The sequence below is a fragment of the Xyrauchen texanus genome, chromosome 4, assembly GCF_025860055.1.
Source record: "Xyrauchen texanus isolate HMW12.3.18 chromosome 4, RBS_HiC_50CHRs, whole genome shotgun sequence".
NCBI lineage: Eukaryota > Metazoa > Chordata > Actinopteri > Cypriniformes > Catostomidae > Xyrauchen > Xyrauchen texanus.
The window spans coordinates 56,312,477-56,334,874 of record NC_068279.1 but is presented as its reverse complement, the minus strand read 5'-3'; the positions used below and the strand labels follow the sequence as shown (position 1 = coordinate 56,334,874).

The window sequence follows — 22,398 nt, the reverse complement described above, 5'->3', positions numbered from 1 at the left end:
GGCGGCGCTCAGCCGTCAGTCTCGGAACTGCTACAGTTCCCATTGTCAGTTTCCGTTTGTTTGTCAGTGGCGGCGCTCAGCGGTCAGTCTCGGAATTGTTTCAGTCTTTGTGCCGCCGCCATCTTGATCAGAATCGGTTTCATCATCATCTGACCACACTGATTTCCATTGAACACACACGAGTACAGGTGAGAACAGACACCACAAACATACACACACACACTGCGCGGGAACACTTCAGTCTGACTCATATGATAAAACACAATCTGTCAGTTCAGAGTTAAAGTGAATGTTTATCTGAACATGTGCCGTTAGCATCATGCTAGTTAGCGGTTAGCAGCTCAGGAGCGCCATATAAATAACAACACAGATTAAATATATAAAAGAATAATGTTATTGTTGTTGTCTGTTAATGTAGAGTGCTGTCTGTATCTGTGATGTAATTTTTTGTGTAGAAACACAACATTAGCTGACAGGAAGAGAACCAACACCCAAACTGATTTATTTAAAATAATATCTGAATAAACGATATTATTTAGTTAATACCGTCAACTGATGTGCGAGTTAACATAGGAAAGAATTCGGGATAGGTCTGTTGTCAGTCTGCCTTTGAGTTTGCTAGATTGTTATTGGCCATTATATTGGTCGTGCAGGTAAACGAGTGTAAATAAATGTATATGAAGCTTTAGTGACTACAGCAGATATCTGACAGTCTCCCGCATGGAGCTGCTGTGTTACATTGTTCAAATGTGTTGTTTCTTTAGAGAGGATGGAGTTTACTTCGGGTCCTCTTTAAGTGATGTATAAAACAGTCAGTCATTGTTTTTCTGTCATTGAGTTATATAGCATCTTCACATCACAGGTGCTACCTTACATGCGTGATGAAATAATATGTTTGTTTTTTGTTTGTTTATTGCAGTGTCTGAAATAACTTTCCCATTAAGAGCTCTAATTGCCATCTGGATTTGATTTTCAGGGGCATTTTGTACTTGTGTGAGGGCATATTTTCTTCTAAACATAGAAAGATATATATACTATGTGTCATACTTTCATTTCTAATACCTCAATTAATCTATGTAGTTCTCCATTTGATTAATAATTTGAGAGTTTATAATCCCTTAAATTAACTCCTATTTTATGCCATAGTATGTATAATTATGATTATACTAGAATATGAAAAACTACATCCAATGTCACAAATAAAAACAGGGATTTCTCTCTATTTTTATTTATTTTTTGGTCATGTTTGGTGGTATTTTCTTTGAGTTCCTCTTAATTTCTGATGCTTCTTCATGATTTATTTGAAAAACACCTCAACTATACGCAGTCTCATTGTCATCTCTGTTCTTGCAGACTTTTCCAGCAGTTGTATTGCAGCACTTCTCATGTGATAAGTGTGTAAATATGTATGTAGTGAACAGAATGAAGGATGAAATCACGTGAGTGTTTGTGAATCAGATGAGCGAAGTGCTGACACTGCAGGTCACATGACTCTCTGTGTTCAGGAACTCTGATATCTATCGCTCTGCAGTCTGAAACTGACTCTAGAGCAGCTGTTTTACAAGTTTACTGACACAAATGACTGTACCACAGATAAGCGCCATCTTCAGTGTAGTGATGTGAGCACATGATGAGGGTCATGTGATGAGGCAGGATCTTCACACTGACTGTACGTTATTATGGTGTTGTGATGATAAAGGCATACCTGCATTACAGTGCATTACTAAGTGCAGCGCTATGACATAATCAGTGGGCATGAAGTTTTGGTCTAGACGCTTCTGGGTTTGGCGATTTCACCCACGCAAATGGGCTGGGTCAAGTGCAATTTAATTTTGAGGTTCTTCTCTGGGTTTTCCACTGTCTGTATAAGTGGTATTAGGGAGGCCAGCGGGGGGTGCTCACCCTGCAGTCTATGCAGTCCTAACGCCGCAGTATTGTGTCGGGAACACTTTACTGTAAAAATGCACCATCTTTCGTATGAGACATTAAACTGAGGTCCTGACTCTCAGTGGTCATTCAAAATCCCAGGGCACTTCTGGTAAAAAGTAGGGGGTGTAACCTTGGTGTCCTGGCCAAATTCCTCCCATGGCCCTTATCAATCAGGGCCTCCAAATAATCCCCCTCCATTAATTGGCTACATCACTCTGCTCTCCTCTGGCGCACTATGGCTGCTGTCACATCATCCAGACCTGCTGCACACTGGTGGTTGTTATACTATGTAAAGCATTTTGAGTGCCTAGAAAAGCACTGTATAAATGTAAGGAATTATTATTATTATATAGTCCATTCTCTGTCAAACACCAGTGAAATAAACAAAGACAGCACATTCATAAGAAGTTGGTAGTGTAAATAGACTGTATGCAATTGAAAATTATGCCTTTTTGTGCATTAAGTGCGTCCTTGATGATTGTCGGGCATATCTCTGTGACATTCACACGCTCCTTTTATATGCATGGAATATGTATGTTCTGTAAAAATGCTGAATGTAAGTATTATTAATCATTTTTATCTATTGTCACACAAATCATGGCTAGTATTAACAGTGATTTTATTGGCACGCACTTCAGTTCTACCAATCGATTTTGAAAAATATAATACATTTATTAAAACATTAAACAAAAAATATTTCTAAATTGAAATTAGCCTACAAATCAAACAAAATGGAAATATAAAATAACGAAGTGGACAAAAAAATCATACCAATTCCAAACCTATCTGAACATGTGTCTTTAGCCTCATGCTAGTTAGCGGTTAGCAGCTCAGGAACGCCATAAAAATAACAACACAGATTAAATATATACGACAACAGGTGGAAGAATACCTTTAGGCCTACAAATTAGACCATAAATACAATTGTAAATTTAAACAATTGTAATAATTGAAAATAATCTGCGACCGTTATCATAAAACGGCTACAACAGTGATTGTCAGGGACATAATTTGATGTTCCACTATATTTTCAGAGTTTAAACATGTGGTGAATCTCCAAACTGTAAATGCAGGAACTCAGTTTAAATTTTGTGCTGAGTTAAGACGTGGTTTTCAAACATCCTGGCGCAATGAGTAGGGATACACTGATACCACTTTTTGACCCCGTTTACAGCTGGTATTAAATGCATTTTTGGTGATCTTATCACATGTGGTCAGATGCTAAATACAGGTCTAAACAGGGTCTAAAATGTATGAACGTACCACAAAGATAGTCAGAATTGCATGTGACAGCATCTCCTTTGAGGTGTAACCGCTAATCCATCCTGATTGCATCCCAGATAGCAGCAAAGCACCACCCCACACTTGTCTGCAATAAATACTAAATGAATGGACAATTCTGCTCGAAATGTTGCAATTGTGCGTGGATGAAATTTCAGCTGCACCTGAGAGAAACAGTGTGCCTCTCTTTGGGCTTTCTTTGTTTTTTCTCACTTTTTTGCACTTTAATATCATGCATTAACACACTGACGTAAACCTAGTTACCATCCACTTTTCGTGCTGTTTTGTTATCGACAAAGTGAAAATGTATAAAAAAATTTTTTGTGAAATTTGATGTCTTCTGCGTGTTTTCATTAAAATGGGCTTTTATCAATAAAAATGGTGTGCGTGATCACATCATGCTTAAAAAAATGCTTTGTTGCATACGTTTTGGAAAAGCTGATATCTTCCTTTTTGCTAAAGTGCAGTGGATTTTAATTTAGTTTTCTGGTCACACAAATCTTTGAAACAGGAAAAGAAAGATTGCAGCCCACCCCATAATCTGATTGAAAACAATTATATATATAGATATAATAAAAACAAAGAAAACTGAATGAAATTTGTCACTAGGATTACATTCTGTCATTTTCTGTATATTTTTGTGTTACATATATACATAAAACAATTTAATAATGACTTATTCCTGGGGTCTGGGTATCTCAGCGAGTATTGACGCTGACTATCACCCCTGGAGTCGTGAGTTTGAATCCAGGGCGTGCTGAGTGATTCCAGTCAGGTCTCCTTAGCAACCAAATTGGCCCGCAAAAATATTATTTCTCTCACAACATTTCAGGTATCTAGCTTTTATTTTGGATTGTGCTTTTATTATGACATGTATTTTGCCGGAAGTTTCACTTTACCGGACGAACAGTTTGCGACACGGCTCTGTGTGATCATTGAAGACTTTTATGTCGTGTTTGAAATCTCATCTGTTTACACTTTGAGTCTGACAAATGAAATGAAGGACACAGTTTTAGAGTGTTTGGATTTTTGAATACTGGTGTTTGTGTATGTGGTAATTTTGAAATTTTATGTTTTACATTTTATTACAGTGTAGCTCTTTGGGCAACTCTGTTGTTTTAAATGCTGTATAAATAAAGTTTGAGTTGAGATTAAAGCACAAATGCTGTGATTTATTTATATAATGTAGTTTACATGTGCTGCGTGCTTCACAGTGGTTTAGTGCTCTGCTTTGTCATCTAATACAATGCGAATGATTCTCAATGTCGGTTGCAAATAAATACTCTAAATGACCATATTCTCATATGGAATTTGGGAGAAATGTTGTCAGTACTTTATAGAATAAAACAAAAATATTAATTCAACACAAACACATTCCTGTAAATCCAGAGAAAATTCTAATTTTGCAGTGGTCTCTTAATTGTTTCTGGAGCTGTATGTTGGTGAGTATATAATACAAGCATTAAAATGTATCATTTTCAAAAGTAAAAGTGTGTCGATATCATAAAATATCAGGTTCTGCGTAATGGAGAGAAAATTAGATATTATAAATTCATAATCAGCCATTTAAGTCATGATTTAAGTGAAAGTGAATAAAATAGTGTTAATTCTCCTGGAAATGGCAGGGAATTGTACCTTGAGACACGTACAGTATAACAAGTTTTGCAAAAATGTACACAGTCACGTTTTCACTATGAGACCAGGTTGCGCTAAACAGCTCTTTACTACTGTTCCTGGGAGATTTTCAACAAATAAACAGTTTGAATAACTACATCTTTTATTTTGAAAAATGACCTCATTAGAAAAATTCCATTACAGAACGGCACAAATCCGCTTATGTAAATCTCAGTTTCAGGGCAACAGACTAAAAAACTGGAGGAAAAAAAAAAACATTTAGGAGCCAAATGCCTGTTTTTAGTTGCCAAATCACCGAATTGCTTGGTTTAGATTGTTGTTTAGAAACAAGATAGAAAGCCAAAGGAAAGTCAGCTGATAACCCATTAATTGGCGGTTTAATATATATTTATTAGAGTGCATAAGTTTTCACACCTCTTTCAGAATGTAAACAAATATAATTTTATTTTAGTACTGCCCTTCAGAAACTACATAACAAATATTTACATAAAGTATAGTATGCATAAAGAAAATGCTTTCAGAGTTGTGTCTTTTTCATCTTTGACTTTTGATCTTGTAAAAGCTTGTAAAGTCAGACAAATTCCGCATGTCACATGACTTGTGTATGTGTGTGTGTGTGTGTGTTTCAGAGCGACGATGGCCACTGCACCCTACAACTACTCCTACATCTTCAAATACATCATCATCGGTGAGTAACTATCAATAATAGACTGGATTAATTAAACATGGGCCTAATTTGACAACGTTGTAGGCCGGCAGTAAGAGAACAGTACTCTCAGATCTCTCTGTCTCTGTGCAGGTGATATGGGTGTAGGGAAGTCCTGTTTGCTTCATCAGTTCACAGAAAAGAAGTGTGAGTATCAGGCTGATGTTGAGTGTGGTGTTTGTGTGATTCACTGTCTGTGTGTTTGAACAGCACTGCAGATTAGGCTCCAATGAAGAGGTCAATATGTTCATTTGATTTTGAGGTTCAGGTGGTTGTTTTTGCGCCTTCTAGATATTAGATGCCCAGAAATCTTCTAAAAACTTCTGATTAACTGATATCTCTCTCTGCCATCCTCAGTCATGGCGGACTGCCCACACACGATTGGCGTGGAGTTTGGCACTAGAATAATCGAGGTGAGCGGACAGAAGGTCAAGTTGCAGATCTGGGACACGGCGGGACAGGAGCGATTCAGAGCGGTCACACGCAGCTACTACAGAGGAGCCGCAGGAGCGCTGATGGTGTATGACATCACCAGGTACTGTGTTACTGCTGCTGCTTACTCATACTAGCTAATGCATTCTGCTTGGAACACAAAGACTGCTGGTGCAATCACAGCAACATGCACAACAGACTGTTATTGTGAGGTCCATATCATCATACCCTTCAGCAATACATGTACATTTATGTGTTTGAGATCTGAGGCAGCTCAAAAATATACTTTATGACTTTCCCTAATCTAATGAGAACTGGTTATAAATTTAAACTTCATTACACACTTCAAACATCCTCCATAAAATCGTTTGGGATCACTGATATAGAACAAGTATAAACCAAAGTATGCTCTGATGTTTTGTGTCTCTTCTGAAGCTTTGTTTGAATATGTTGAGTGAGTGAACTGCTGCTGTGTTAGGGTTAATGACAACCATTGGTGAAGCATTTGTCGGTGCTCTGCCCTGTCTGTTCTCCACAGGAGAAGCACATACAATCACCTGAGCAGCTGGCTGACCGACGCCAGGAACCTCACCAACCCCAATACTGTGAGTGCACCCATATGTCCCAATACTGCTGTTCCTGCACCAATTCCTGAGATTAAAGATTAAACTGATTCACCCAAAAATGAAAATTTGCTGATAATTTACTCACCCTCAGGCCATCCAAGATGTATCAGAGTTTCTTTCTTCATCAAAACAGAATTTAATATTTTTAAGATTTTATTTCAGGCCTTTATTTTTTTCCTTTAAACAATGCAAGTGAATGTACTCCATTTTTTGATGGTCCAAAATGCATATTTAGTGTGCATCAAAATAATCCACACGACTCCAGTCGATAAAGAAAGTTCTTCTGAACACAAACGATTGATTATTTTTACAAACAAAACAATGCTTCTATACTTTTCGATGAAAAGTTAATATTTTTCCCGGCGTGCATTTTCTTTGGGGTTTCAGAAGGTTGAAGCATCCAGGATACACACACCAAATTACCTTTTTGAACAATACACTTCTACGAATACAAATCTACAACAAAGACAATTAAACATTTTTGCAGCTCTCTTTCTCTCAGAAGAGAACATTTGTAGATAAGGGTTCCTAAGATGAGGGGAGATGGGGGATAAGAGGAGCCAGTAGGTTGAGTCCTCCCAGGCCACACCTCGTTCCCTCATGGGACCTCTCAGTAGTCCTTCATGGCCTGCGAGGGGCTCCCTACAAGCCTTTATAGTCAGTTGAGCTTAAGCTGCTCTCCTTGAAGACTGCCCTCTTGATGGCTCTCACCGCCATCAAGAGGGTTGGGGACCTGCAAGCGTTCTCTGTCAGCGAAACATGCCTGGAGTTCGGTCTGGGCTACTCTCACATGATCCTGAGACCCTGACCTTTCAGGGACCAAGTGGTGAACCTGCAAGAGCTGCCCCAGGAGGAGGCAGACCCAGCCACAGCGTTGCTGTGTCCGGTGCGCGTTTAACGCATCTATTTGGATCGCATACGGAGCTTTACGATCTCTGAGCAGCTCTTTGTCGTCTTTGGGGGACAGGGGAAAGGATGTGCTGTCTCCAAGCAGAGGATCACCTACTGGATCATCGACGCCATAGCTGTCGCCTACCAGGCTCAACATGTGCCGCCCCCTGCAGGCCTACGGGCCCATTCTACCAGGGGTGTGGCGGCCTCTTGGGCTCTGACCAGTGGCGCTTCTCTGGTTGACATTTGCGGAGCAGCGGGCTGGGCTACACCCAATACCTTCACGAGGTTCTACAAACCGGGTTGAGCCGGTTTCGTCCCGTGTCTTAGCAGGAATGCACAGGTCAGCCGGGTCAACCGTCTGGGTATATCGCTTGCACCTAGCACCTCCCCTGAGCTGAAGATCTTTGTTGTTGTTTCCCAGTAGTGTTCACAGATGTGTTCCCTGGTTGATTTCCTCCTAGCCCTGCGGCAGGTGAGTTTGGCGGAGAAAATCACTGCCAGCCCATTACTGGTGCTAACCTAGCCCCATTCTGGTATTGGTGCTCCACATGCGTTTGTTCCCTGTAGGCAACCACTTGTGAAGTATTTTCTGCTGAAATATGTTTCCCTTTTGTCAGACGGCTTCTTCCTTAGGCAGAGGCCCCTCCATTAAGTCTGACCTATTCTTGGGTAGTCAACTCGTCCCCAGTTGGGTTGCACGACACTCACACTTGCGTCGGGGGAGGTTACGTGCCGGCTAGATGCGCTGGCTTTGTGGCACACAGCAGTCTGTCCACCTCGCACCGCCATCCCACGTAACACAGTTCAGCTAGTTGTGGTGTTTTTAGACAATGTCATGTGAGTGACAGATAGGGAATGTCCTGGTTACTTTCGTAAACCTCCATTTCCTGATGTGTCCCTCCTGCCACATGCTGAGAATGCTCAATGCTGAACTACCCGTTGAAATGGCCGGGACCTTTTTCTCAGCTCCTCAGCACAAAATCTAATGAGCTGTATGCAGTGTCCTCTCCTTTATACCAGTATGTCCGGTTGGAGCGGCATCCAAATACCACGCGGCAATTCTCATTGGCCTTTTATTAAAGATCAGAGGCGTCTCGGGCTTTCAAGAATGACCCCTAGTGTCACTACATCGACACAACGTCTCGTTCCCTCCATCAAGGAATGGAGGTTACGGAAGTAACCAGGACGGTAATTAGCAACAGCACTGACAGCATGTGGTTTTAGCACTGAAATCTGTATTTGGGTCGGAAGTTTTGACTAGGAGAATGGGTGTAGGGTTCAGGGTGGGAGTAAGGAGCAGCATTGGGGTTTGAAATAGGGTTACTGATTCATTTAGATGATTGGCAAGCTGTTGGGCTCTCAAAGTAAAGATTACACATGTGTTTTTGCAGGTGATCATACTGATAGGAAACAAAGCAGATCTTGAAGCACAGCGAGACGTGACGTATGAAGAAGCAAAACAGTTTGCTGAAGAGAACGGTGAGTCAGCAGTGGCTTTCAAATCAGTCATACACAGATTAAGCTGTTTTGTGTTTTTAACATGCGTGTCATTAATGTGGTCTGATGTTCATTCACAGGTCTGTTGTTCCTGGAGGCCAGCGCAAAAACGTGAGTTATTACAGCAAATGCTATTTCTCCTATTGAATATGTATCTGTTTCAAACCCTAATGAGCTGCCTACCCAAACTGCATAAAAACGCTCCTGACTTGAACAGTGTTCTAAACAGTACGCAGATTCAATGTTTATCCCTTCAACAGAATGACTGACTGGAATGCTCATTAAAGAAGGTTTTTTTGACAATGCAACATGCTGAATCTTGAAAGAATTGAATCAGATAATTCAGTCGTAGTATATTGTGGATTTCCCACTTGATCTGCATGAACACAAGCTAAACTATCCTCTTTGCTAACAGGTTGATGTTCATTAGAATGAACAGGTGAAGGAGAGGATGAACATGTGAACTTGAATTAAGACACGAGCTAGTCACAATGTTATGTGAATGAAATGTGTTGAGAATATGCTGTTTATGTAAACATTTTGTAAATCTCCGTTTTCTGACCCACCTACTTCAGGTTTTGGTGTCTCCACTAAAGAGCTGATGAGTTGAATCAGGTGTGTTTGATTAGGGAGATATTCCAGGAACAGGGTTGAGAACCACTGGTCTAAAGAACTGAATATTCTCTAAAGTGTGAAGGATTCACAATAGAGTACATTTCCAAAAGTAGCTTAGACTTCAGTATATTAATTGTATGCTATTAATTCAGGAGTTCAGGTTTTCACGACATGTTTCTCATGTTATGTTGATAAATTACAAATGTGTTTTGTACATACAGTGGCTTGTAGTTTGGGCACCCAAACGTTTTGTCTGTTGCTGTGAATAGTTAAGTGAGGATAAGATGAACTGATCTCCAAAATGCATAAAGTTAAAGATGAAACATTCTTTTCAATATTTTAAGCAATATTAGTGTATTATTTTTGTTTTGTACAATTTTAGAGTGAAAAAAAGGAAAGGAGCACCATGCAAAAGTTTGGGCACCCCAAGAGATTTGAGCTCTCAGATAACTTTTACCATGGTCTCGGACGTTAATTAGCTTGTTAGGGCTATGGCTTGTTCACAATCATCATTTGGAAAGGCCAGGTGATGCACGTTTCAAAGTTTTATACATACTCTGACTCCTCTAAGCAGCTGCCTAGCGCTCTGAAAATTACAATAATTGATGCGCACAAAGCAGGAGAAGGCTATAAGAAGATAGTAAAGTGTTTTCAGGTAGCCGTTTCCTCAGTACGTAATGTAATTAAGAAATGGCAGTTAACAGGAACGGTGGAGTTCAAGTTGAGGTCAACATTCAAGATGGCACAGGTATCTCACAGATCTAGAAGCCTTTTGCCAGGATGAATGGGTGAAAATCCCCCAAAAAGAATTTAAAGACACTTAGCTGGTTACAAAATGCATTTACAAGCTGTGATACTTGCCAGGGGGTGTTACCAAGTACTGAACATGCAGGGTGCTCAAACTTTTGCTTTGGACCCTTTTCCTTTTTTTTTTTTATCTTGAAAGATGAATATAAAAAAGTTAAATTGCTTAAAATATGAAAGAAATGTGTCATCTTTAACTTTATGCCTTTTGGAGATCAGGCCATCTTTTGCTTGCTTAGCTATTCACAGCAAAAAAAAATTGATCAGGGGGGCCCAAACTTTTGCATGCCACTGTATGTTTAACCTTTAATCCCGGTTCATTAGAGACAGGCTACGTCCGTATTCGTCCATATAAATGTGAAAACACTCCATGCACTGCCGATTTCAAACATTTTCCAAAAGCTGCTAATCTACACTTCAATGTATTCTACACTAAAACTTTAATTAAGTTCCAAATAAAGTTCCTGTCACCGTGCGGTGAAGGTTGTACCAATTAACATTTATCTTTAACAGTGCTATCAAAGTGGATAGCAGGCACAACAACGGCGCTACAAAATAGGCCACCATCTTGAATGTTGTGGGTTGAATGGATCGCATGACCGCATCACATGACAACAAATATGTAATTGTTTTCGCAGTCCATACTACAAAACAAATACAGCGTTTTCAAATCTATCCCCTTGAGAGAGCATTTTTGAAAAGCTCTTTTTCCCTGGACAAAAACACTGTCTCGATGTGAATGGAAGGCCAGAATGTAGAGAAAAGCATTTTTCAGTCTTAAATAAAATGTGTAATTAACACAACTTCACTCTAGTAGAAACACTACATTTATATGTTATCTTCACTTCTATAAAAACCTTCACTTCAGTTAACTGAAAGACTAAAACAAAAAAGACCCCCCAAAAAATAAAGTGCATTGGGGGAATTATACAAGTAGATGCTTCAGTTCTCCATGCATTGGCTGATCTATATAAGCCAATGTTTTAATTTTGCAATTATGACACAAAGTTTACAGTCAAACCTGACTATGGTGTTACAATTGAGTAAACATTTTATCATTTATGTGAAACAAAAATTCTAGCATAAACTTTCTCTCAGTGGGCTCTTAGATCTGGATGTGTTTACAGATGTGTCTAAACCTGTGAGAGTCAAATGTCATCACTACTATAGTAAACATGATAGTGATAATGTAGGAAGATAGTGGAAATGACATTTTAATTATCCTCACAAGTAAATAAAAGTGGATCAAATGATGTTGATATTTACATCTAGTGATTTGCACAGGTTTGTGTGAAGGTTATGTTTAGGGGTGGGAGAAAGAAGACATCATTAGCCTGAAATGAAAACAATGGTAGTCGATGAAATGTTCTCACCGTTATAATAAAAACAAAACATGCATGTGTGTGTTCTGCATTTTTGCTGATTTATTTATTTTATCCGATAAATAAAAAAAGAAAATGTTCTGTGTTACAGTCTAACCCATTCATTTCTTATTCTGGTCAGATTAGTCCCAAACACGACGAGTGTCGCACTGCTAGATAAAACTACCTAGAATCATCAAATCAAGTCAAAAACTAAACTTTTTTTTGTGTGTATTTAGATTCCAAGTGTAAGAAGTCACAAAGCCTTATTCTCCTTAGATGAAGAAACCCATTTTTATAAAAAACATCAATGATAGGGGTCAAAAGTGACTCCAACAACAATTAAGGTTAAATAATCAAATGTGTGAATATATGGTTAAAGTTTGGTCATTTACAATTTGATACATGATTTTGCACGTTATTGTCTACTAAAATGTTATTCAATATTCAATGATTTGCTATTTTAGTCAAACGTACTAAAATGAATAAATATGACATGACGAAATGGGAAAACAAACGGGTGTTCTGGTGATGTGTAGTGAATCAGTTCTGCTCAAAAGTTCACAAAAGTTTTTTGGTGAAACGTTTGGTTTGAAGAGTGTGCTTCTGCTAGATTTCTTTAAAATAAATGACACTTGCTTTGATATTTTGTTTTCAAATGCAGTGACATTCAGAAATTGAAGTGAAACTTATGTGGCCAATTAAATAAATCTGCGTTTCTCGTCACAGAGGTGAGAACGTAGAGGACGCGTTTCTGGAAGCAGCAAAGAAGATCTACCAGAACATACAGGATGGCAGTTTGGATCTGAACGCGGCTGAATCGGGCGTGCAGCACAAACCATCAGCGCCGCAGGGTGGGCGGCTCACCAGTGAACCACAGCCGCAGAGAGAGGGGTGTGGTTGTTAATGACCAACATCCTCCACCTGCCCACAAAACCATCCGGCCTCCTCTACAGAACCTTCATCACTCTCAAACGCCCACAGTCACCCGTCTCCGAGGCCACTTGGGTGTGGGCCACAGATGGGAGGGGTCACGGGTCAGGCAGGGAAACTCCTCTTCATCTGTCCATGTTCATTTCTCATTCTCCTGGTCATTTTCTTAATTTCCCATCATCATTAACCGCCACTCATTGACTCATCACGCAACAGGAATCTGTGAGACTGCTGACAACCACACAGGTTATTTTTTATTGGTTCATTTTATATCTCAATAACGTAACATTTGTTCTTCTGTAAAACTGAGAAATGAGACTTGTACAGGAAGAAGCAGAAAGTGGCTGACAATAATCAGAAATGATATTGCTGCTGCTGCATGAGTTTGATAGCGGCTGCTCGGCACAGGTGATGCGATTATGTTTTCATCACACATTTTATAATCATTTTGAGACTAACTTCATTCCATAGTAGTGCGATCAGCCGTGCTGCAGATGACTGAAGCTCAGAGAACATTTAAAGGCCTTCAGGGCTCAAAATAATGTGTTTATGAAATCTGTGCCGATTCCAATGATTTCGATCGCAGATTAACAGCAGCATTCTCTCATTGGGGTGAAGACGCAAACACGGGTGTATGTAAAGTTGGTTTGTGTTGGACACATTTCTGAATCAAAGACACTTTAAGAAAAGATGTTTCCTGCTTTTTATAAATGATACTTTTGACTCTTATTTTATTCTTATGCTTTGATCAAATCAATAGATGTTTGTTTGTCCTTAACATTATTTTATTTTAATGTTGCCTTATTATAATTCATGTTAATATTATTACTATCATGGTTTAATATGTTACTGTGCTAGCTCAACATACAGTTTTGACTCGAGTGGTTTTACAACACTGCTACTTTTATTGTTCAGATCATGTGACAGAAACAGCTCCAGTTGTATAGGCTGTACTTTCTCCAAAATGGTGAGTATTTGGGGGACTTTTAATTCAGTTTATGTACCACATGACATCAAATCTAATTGAGCTGCTGTATATAGGGCTATATCTGTTGATGATGATGCTGAAACCGCACTGACTCTTCGCTCGGACCGATGATGTGATATTCTGTGAGATGCCACTCTTGTTTGGGAAAAGCTGTAACGTGTTTCCAAGTATCAATATTACAGTATGTACCTCACAAACTCTCTGAGGTGCACTTTTCCTCAGCTAAAGAGACTTTTGGCATATGTTAGAATTCTTCCACAGAATGTTTTATCATCTTATGATCATTTGAGGATCTTGGTGGATTAGCCTCTTGAACTGTCTCGGCATCTCTTTACTATCTGAATGAGTAAAAACAGTACATATGTATAACATTTGAAGGAGCTGTACTAACATTTAAAGTCTGTTATTCTGTGTATATGATTAAAAAATGTTGACATTTTGATTTTAATTATGACAATAAAAACGCTGCAGACAGAAAACAGTATTTCATCCAGTGTTGTGGTTTCACTGTGAACGTAAGACTTCAGCCTTGGATGTCAGCAAGAGTTCTGCTTAGTGACAGTAATATATACATGTATACAGTACTGTGCAAAATTATAGGCACTTGTGAAAAATTTTGCATATGGATGTCTTCAAAAATAATGCCATAAATAGTTTTCATTTATCAGTTAATGTCAATCAAAGTCCAGTAAACATAAACAAGCTGAATCAATATTCGGTGTGTCCACCTTTAAAACATCCCCAATTCTCCGAGATACACCTGCACACAGTTTTTCTTGGTGGTTTCAGTTCTTCTATTTCATCTGTCTCTTTATATAATGTCAGACTGACTCCATGATGTTCAGTGGGGTCATGACATCTGCTGCAGGGCTCCCTGTTCTTCTGTTCCTCTCTTTTCTGTAATGTTTGGGACTCTAAAATGCATATTTCCTATCGACACACTAAAGATGAAGATATAAATAACCATCTTAAGACAAATGCTGTTGTGAAACATCTGATGCGCCTTAGACAAGCTATATGGTCACCAATGTTACGAGCTAAAATACACAATCTCATTGTGAAAAACATGATAGAGATGGCACCAAATTGTCTAGCACAAAAAGGGTTGTACATCAGTTTAAATTGCGCACTCATAGTGCCAATTCAAAATTATTACTCAGAAATGGATCTTATCGCATGTACTCCCACACGATTGATTTCCGTCGATAGATCTGAAGGATGTGTACTTTTATATTCAAATTGTATGATATCACAGGATGTTTTTGAGGTTTACCTTTAAGGGAACAGTGCACCAATTCAAAGTCCTGCCCTTCGGACTGTCTCTGTCTCCTCACACATTCACAAGGTGCATCGATGCGGTTCTCGACCCTTTGAGATGGAGCGGCGTATGCATTTTGAAGTACCTTGACGATTGGCTGTTACTGGCGCAATCAGTGGCTTACTGCCTCAGCATCTAAACAGCTTGGGCCTCAATGTGAACTGGGCGAAGAGCACTCTCTCCCCCCGCCAAAAGACTTACCTCAACGAGCTGAAGCGTTGTGTGCCACAACGTGCTTGGCGCCAAGGGCGCATGCGCATCACTATATCTCGCCACTGTATAACTGCTTTAGCACCATGGACAGCTCCTGCATTTTACCTGTGAGGTGTCACGCTGGGCAAGTTGTCACGCGGTGCCTAGAGCTATCGGCTGTATCTTTCTAGCATTACAGGCTTTTCAGTTAGAAATAGCAAACTGTCATGTCCTGGTTCGCTCAGACAACATGACAGTTGTGGCATATATAAACCACCAAGGCAGAATTCAGGAGATTTCATCCTCAAACTGTATTTAGGATTTGGGAAATATTCGATAAAGCAGAAATCGATCTATTTGCCTCAGTGGAAAATACCCACTGTCCCCTCTGGTACTCGAAGTCCCAAACCCCGCCAGGAGCAGGCACAATGGCGCACAAATGGTCGGCAAAATGCAAATATTAATTTCCCCCGATATGCCTGATTCACTCTGTTATGCCTGATTCACTCTGTCATACCTAAAGTATGAGAGGACTTTTTCTAGTTTTACTAGAAAAAAAGAAATTATAATCCAACATGAATTTTCTTGATAAATAAATATGATCGTGTCTGTAACGTGTATGAAAAATGGCTAGAAATAGAAATTTTAACTTAGCGTAAAGCTTCCTGCCTCCTCCGTGTGACCTTACCAACGAGATTACGTCATCCCTCTCATGAGTATGAGGGGGGTCAATGTTGGGGTGTTCCTCCTAAAGTCCACAATCATCTCCACCGTTTTGAGCGTGTTCAGCTCCAGGTTGTTATGATTGCACCATTGAGCCAGCAGTTTAACCTCCCTTCTGTATGCAGACTCATTATCATCTCGGATGAGGCCGATGACAGTGGTGTCATCTGCAAACTTCAGGAGCTTGACAGAGGGGTCCCTGGTGGTGCAGTCATTGGTGTAGAGGAAGAATAGTAGTGGGGAGAGCACACATCCCTGGGGGGCACCAGTGATGATTGTACAGGTGCTGGAAGTGAAATTCCTGTCTCACAAGCTGCTGCCTGTCTGTCAGAAAGCTGGCAAACAGATAGAGATGGGAACAGGGAGTTGGGTTAATTTAGTCCATAGGAGAGTGGGGTTGATGCTGTTAAAAGCCGAACTGAAGTCAACAAATAGTATCCTTGCATCCCTGGTCTGTCTAGATGTTAAAGTAATACAGTCCCATATTGACTGCGTCTACAGACCTGTTTGATCAATAAACAAACTGAAGGGGATCCAGAAAGGGTTCAGTGATGTCCTTCAGGTGGGCCAACACCAGTCTCTCTAATGACTTCATGACCACAGTCTTCCAAGCGACGGGTCTGTAGTCACTAAGTCCTTTGATCTTGGGTTTCTTTGGGACGGGGATGATTATGGTATGTTTGAAGCAGCATCAGAAAATGTAATTATATATAAATTAGGGTTGTCGCTTTAACGCGTTATTTTGGTGCGATTAATTTGACAAAAAATAACACATTAAAAAAATTAACGCCATTAATCTCAATGCCTCAGGAACGTAATATGGAAGATTCCTGAGAGCTTGTAGTACCACCTGTTTACTCCAGAGGGCAGTAAGTGAAATGTCAGCGGTATGAGCAATGCACAGTTTATACAGTGAAGAAAAACACCCTTGAACAGCAGAACAACACAGACATGCGTTACGTTCTTGCGTTCAAAACACTTGGAGCTCAAATCCGAGTAGCAAAGAGATCTCAAGATGTGTTCTAAGTATTAAACTACATTTAAGGACACAGTGACCTAAAAATGTATGTTTATGACTCAACGCACCCGAGACGCTACACAAGCATGTCTAATGCAGGTGTACATTGACGTGTCCTTAAACAAGCCCTCATAATAAATCTCAACTGATTGACAAATTCACTTGTGAAATGGATTGCTGTGAACTGTGTGACAATGATTGACTTATGATCAATAATATGGTAGTAAACAATACATTGTATTCTAAAGCCGCTTTTTGTCTTATAAATGATTAACTCTTCTGCTACAAGAATATAATGCATTTGAATTATCTGAATATTTTTTATTAAATATATAATTTTTTTATATTTAAAGATAACTATGTATAATTATTTCATCATTATATATTGAATTATTGTTATATGAGGGGCTTTCTCAGCAAATATTTGTATATGCAATTAAATGCGATTAATCGCAATTAATTAACCAGGACACCATGTAATTAATTCAATTAAAAATTGTAATCAATTGACAGCCCTAATATATATATATGATGTGTATTTACACTGAAGTGATGACTGCATTCATTAAGCTCAACCATTAAACACTTCACCAAAGTCAGTGTTAGAAAAATTATCTTAATCTATTATTTTTCTTTAATTTATGGAAATATTGTATATCTAACCCCTACTGAGCGATAGCTTAATTTAACATAATCTGCAACCCTGTTACTTGCAATAGCATTACCCATATATTTCCCATCTCACAAGCTGCTGCCTATATATATATATATAATAGAGAGAGAGAGTATATTTATAGGTGTGTTCAATTATATGAAAAACAGTATGACTTATTGACATCTAAAGACATTTTTTGAAATATTTAGTCAATGATTTACTCATCTGCCACAATAATGTCTTTAGGGGCTTTTCTCAGCAAATATATTGATATATGCGATTAATTAATTGCATATGTCATTCGATTGAAAACTTTGACCAACAGCACTAGATTTTATTGCTTTGAAAAAATATAAGGGGACAAACTGTACCCTTTTCTGGAAAGTGTTAAAAATTCTGAGATAAAGCTGCTGACTTTTTAGAATAGACAGCACAGCAAAGCCACAAAAACACAAACTCAATCATTGTTCAAGTAGCAAAATTGCTTTGTATTTTATGCAACAAAAATTGCACCACGGTTACAGAAAGAATTAACTGAAATGAGAAAACAAGATGTGTATTTACAAAGAAAAGCAATTAGTCTACAAAAGAGTGAGGCTTGATACAAATAAAAAAGTAGTGGCATGATTTTTTGAGACAAAACATGAAATGTCAACATTGATAGAATCATGTTGAATTAAAGGCAAATTGTGGTTGACTTCATCCTCAGGCGTCGCAGTCAGAGGGCAAAGTGTTGACAAACAAATACTGAAAACAACTGTATTATCTTAATTATACAAGTAAAACTATATAGGAATGTTTTAGTAAGATAATCGTTGAATTAACAGTTTGTTGGTTGTTTAGTGTACATCTCCCACATCCTCAATGGCGATCATCTCTTTTAGGACACACCGTTTGGTTAGCACTGTCATTTGATAACACTGCTAAGTTCGTTGAGGAGCTCCCATGATTCTTTTCTGAGTTCAGTCAGTGGTCTGCAGAATCAAGCGGTAACTGAGAAAATGACCAAACAAACATATATATTGGTTCTAAGTTCTGATTTAAGTTCTTGCTTGCAAGTCTTTCTCCAGCTTCTTGAGACAGTAGTGTTTTATTCGCTGATAAATATGATTCAGCAAGTCCCTTTAAGGCCACTATGTACTTTTGGTAAGGCATTTATATAGTGATTGTACTGAAGGAACACTTGATCGAAATGCTGTGATGGGGCAGCAAGGGATGGATTAACTGTACTGACTTTTATGATCCCATTAGTGAAATGTCATTCATCATGGCACAGTGTTGCAATACTACAATACTCAATCAGTCGGTTTCAAAATGAAACGATAGTTCCTCATATCACAGGGACCATTCACATCACACAACTAAGCCCTTTTCTATATCAATTGCAATGACAAGAAAACAAAACAGCTGAAAAAGGCAGTTTGATGAATCAACAGTCTTTGTCAAAACTATGATCATGAATACAAGTTTCTTTTGTAATCAAAAATATATATTTTTTGATTCCAAAAAAGAAAGGATTTTGAAAATGTGAGGCACATGAAGTCTTTTCTGTCAGTCACCTGTAAAGCTGTCAGACAGTGCTGCCTAATAATATGAGAAAACAGAGAAGGAAAGTAATTTATGGAAATACTGAAGGAGTCAACTTATCAAAAATCAAACAACTAAGACTTGGCTACCTTAAGATGGGCAAAAACACTCTTGAGGAACAGTGTCTGTTCCTCTGTTTCTGTGCACATTAACAAGACTCTTTTGGGAACGTTCCTCTGTTTGCCATGAGAAAAGGCGAGGTTGGTTTATTTAACTGAAGGGTACATTTTGCCACAGCCAATTCAGAGAAGCCCCAGACATATTGATTTCTCTTCTATAAAATACATTGCTCTATCACATTAAGAAATCTGGTGAAGGTCTTCTCCACTACCTCTGAACAATGTCACTAATCTCCTTGGCGGAAGAAAGCAGCTTTGAAAAGTCTTGTGATATATTGGCTCCCCCAGTAGCAGTGGGGCAGATCTGTAGCTCTCGGAGGCTGCTTTCCAATTTATTGATGGCTTCACGGAAAGCAAACCTGTTCCGCATCTGCTGGATGGACTCGACGTAGCTCACGCAGTACTTGGACAGGTTCTTGCCGGCCTCCAATACTGCGCTGTGGCTACCGGTCTGTTCTGAAATTCTGCCAATAGCGGCCCGCAGAATTTCTGTGCTCTCCAGGACCATCTCGCGTGTGATGGCAGTGTTGGAAAGTTTCTCGGATGGTTGCCGCATTTTCCGCAATGAACTGCGAAAGTTTGATCCTCGTTCGCCTGTTCCTATACCTAGTGGCTGACTGGTTGGTGATGTAGACGAGGTCTTTGGAGGCTGTACTTTTGAGGTGTTTTTTGGCAATTTTTTGGCACTTTCCTGGGAAAGAGTACCCCTGACTTGTTCTATGGCGCCAGAGCTTGGAGGACTTGAGTCATAGGGGACTTTGACTTTACAATCTGAAGAAACATCATGAGTGGGACTCCTTGAAGTCTTGCCACATTTGGAGCTTGAGACGGGAGGTGGAGGAGGAGCTGGTTTAGGTTTTGCAAACTTTCCCTTTTCTCTCTCTCTTTGTACAGGGACATCAGAAGAGGGTTTTTGTCTACGATGTCTGCATTCATCCGCAGCTGCTCCTAGAGGTGGAAACACGTTGGGCTTGAGCAGCTCAGCCTGTAAGGCACTCGTTTTGGAGCTTTCCGTCTGTGGCCGACGGCCTATCTTCGGGGTCAGGGTCAAAGGACTTGATCCAGGACTAGATTCTGCATCCTTGAAAACCTCATCGGATGCATCCTCTGTCTTTTTGGGAAGGCGTGGTGGTGGGGTAAGGGTACCAACACGAGGGATACAATCTCCTTTCTTACGGGGCAGAGCTGGCTTTCCTCCAAAGGTATCAGAGTCAAAATGAGATGACTGAATGTCACGAGGAAGGGTAACCGACCTCCACTCCTTACGGTTAGACCCTGGGGGCATGCTGGACGCTGAAGATGACCTCAGGAAGCGCTTGGAGTTTGAGATAGGATCTTCCTCCGCTGGAGGATTGGTGACAAGTTTCCCTCCTCCACCTGTTGTTGTAGATGTTCCCTTTCTCCGTGAAAGAGGAGGAAAGACTTGCCCAGGATACACTAGGGCTCCATTGGTTATTCCAACAGCTGTGGTATTATTAGAACCAAACAATTTTGAAGGGTCAATGCTGTGAATGGCATCATTTGTGGAAGCACCATTGTTGAACTCATCCCTACAGTCATGTCCCAATCCTCTTCGGTCCAGATGACCATCCATCTTACTAAAGGAGCTACTACGTTTTGGAGGTGCAGGAGCAGTTCTCTTCTTTTTCTTGATGTAGCTGAAGGGATTCATTCTGAATTTATCTTTAACTAGCCGATCATCTTCATTCAAGTTGCTATCAAGAAGAGGCCTTGGGAGCATCAGAGGCCCGGCAACCTCAGCTTCTGCTGCATCTGCAAATGGTTTGAATCATTAATACTTCCTGCACAGAAACACCTTAGAAGCATGAAGAATTGATTGTGAATATCAAAAGAGCAGGGCTTACCAGGACTGTCCCCGTCCTTACTGTCCATGTGTCTTCGTGTTGTCCTTGTCTTAGTGGGTAGTTCTGGTGCCTGCTGTATTGGGCCCAAAGTCAGCTTCTTACCATTCTTCCCCAACTCTTTCTCCACCTCTGCAATCCATAAAACATTGAAGATGAGCCACAGGAAATGTACTTGCACAGCTCTCTAAAGCTCCAGAGATTAAGTCTTACCATCAGAGATACTGGATTCTTGAAACATGGTCTCAAATGCTTGGTGGGTTTCGGCAAAAGAAGGCCGCTCTGCAGGGTTCCATCTCCAACCTAAAGACAGAGACATAAATCTCAAAGTGGGACAGAACACCCCAAGCTGTAATAATATAGTTTAAATGTTAAGTTTACAGGTTCAGCTAAGATTTAAACATCTACAATAGATCAATACATCTACTTACAGGCCCTCATGAGCTCATAGACTTTCTCTGGGCATCCCTCAGGTCTGTCCATGCGGTAATCTTTCTCTAGTAGCTCGTACACTTGGGACAGGTCAATTCCAGGATATGGAGACAACCCATAGGTGGCAATCTCCCAAAGCAGGACCCCAAATGCTGACAAGTTTAAGCAAGAAATGTTATTGTGTCTCAAAATGTGAGTTTAGCTTAAACATTTTGCCAGTAAAGTGCATCCTACCGTTTCAATGATCTTAACTTACCCCATACATCTGACTTTATAGAGAACTTGTTATAGGCCAGACTCTCTGGTGCAGTCCATTTAATGGGAAACTTGGCTCCTGCATGAGCTGTATAAGTATCCCCCGTCATCAGGCGACTCAGTCCAAAGTCTGCCACTTTAACCAAGTGGTTTTCCCCAACTAAGCAGTTACGGGCAGCTAAATCCCTGGAGGAAGAACCACATTATTACTGGAAACATGTAACTTCAAACGAAACTCCAAAAATGTGCTCCCTTTGTCCTTGAACTTAACTCCTGTGTTTTGTTTTTTGTACTTTTTATGGACAATTGCTCTATTGTAAACAATCATAAAAACAAAAATTTTTAGGGCAACTGCTATTTCTAATTTCTTTCTGTGTTCAATCTTTTCAAAAACAAGCAAGGAAGATTATTCCACCGTTGAGGCACAACACCATTTCCTGTACTCTCATTGTACCTCTATGGTGGAATGACGTTCTCAACCCTACCCAGAAAGCAGTGTCACTCACTACTAGGGCTACCTTCAAAATTAGGGACAT

The 22,398-nt window shown here is 39.8% G+C and overlaps 2 protein-coding genes across 4 annotated transcripts in view; one reads left to right on the top strand and one right to left on the bottom strand.

Annotated features, from left to right (window-relative positions):
* Positions 1 to 92: 92 nt before the first annotated feature.
* LOC127640160 (ras-related protein Rab-14) lies at positions 93 to 14,177 on the top strand. The gene is made up of 8 exons (XM_052122586.1): positions 93 to 188; positions 5,475 to 5,533; positions 5,645 to 5,698; positions 5,909 to 6,086; positions 6,522 to 6,588; positions 8,895 to 8,982; positions 9,081 to 9,111; positions 12,510 to 14,177. Exons 2-8 carry the CDS (start codon positions 5,482 to 5,484, stop codon positions 12,685 to 12,687), a joined length of 648 nt encoding a protein of 215 aa, XP_051978546.1. The 5' UTR covers positions 93 to 188; positions 5,475 to 5,481; the 3' UTR covers positions 12,688 to 14,177.
* A 3,872-nt stretch (positions 14,178 to 18,049) lies between these two features.
* LOC127643156 (tyrosine-protein kinase ABL1-like) overlaps positions 18,050 to 22,398 on the bottom strand; it is a 52,960-nt gene continuing 48,611 nt past the window's right edge. For 2 of the 3 annotated variants that reach the window (XM_052125752.1, XM_052125753.1), the window contains exons 7-11: positions 21,864 to 22,048; positions 21,607 to 21,759; positions 21,389 to 21,478; positions 21,179 to 21,307; positions 18,051 to 21,086 (exon numbers count right to left, since the gene is read on the bottom strand). In XM_052125752.1, the coding sequence (XP_051981712.1) occupies positions 19,522 to 21,086; positions 21,179 to 21,307; positions 21,389 to 21,478; positions 21,607 to 21,759; positions 21,864 to 22,048 (2,122 nt within the window). In that variant the 3' untranslated portion in view covers positions 18,051 to 19,521. Of the gene's footprint in view, positions 21,087 to 21,178; positions 21,308 to 21,388; positions 21,479 to 21,606; positions 21,760 to 21,863; positions 22,049 to 22,398 lie in introns of all 3 variants that reach the window. The other variant, XM_052125751.1, reaches the window with a different exon arrangement.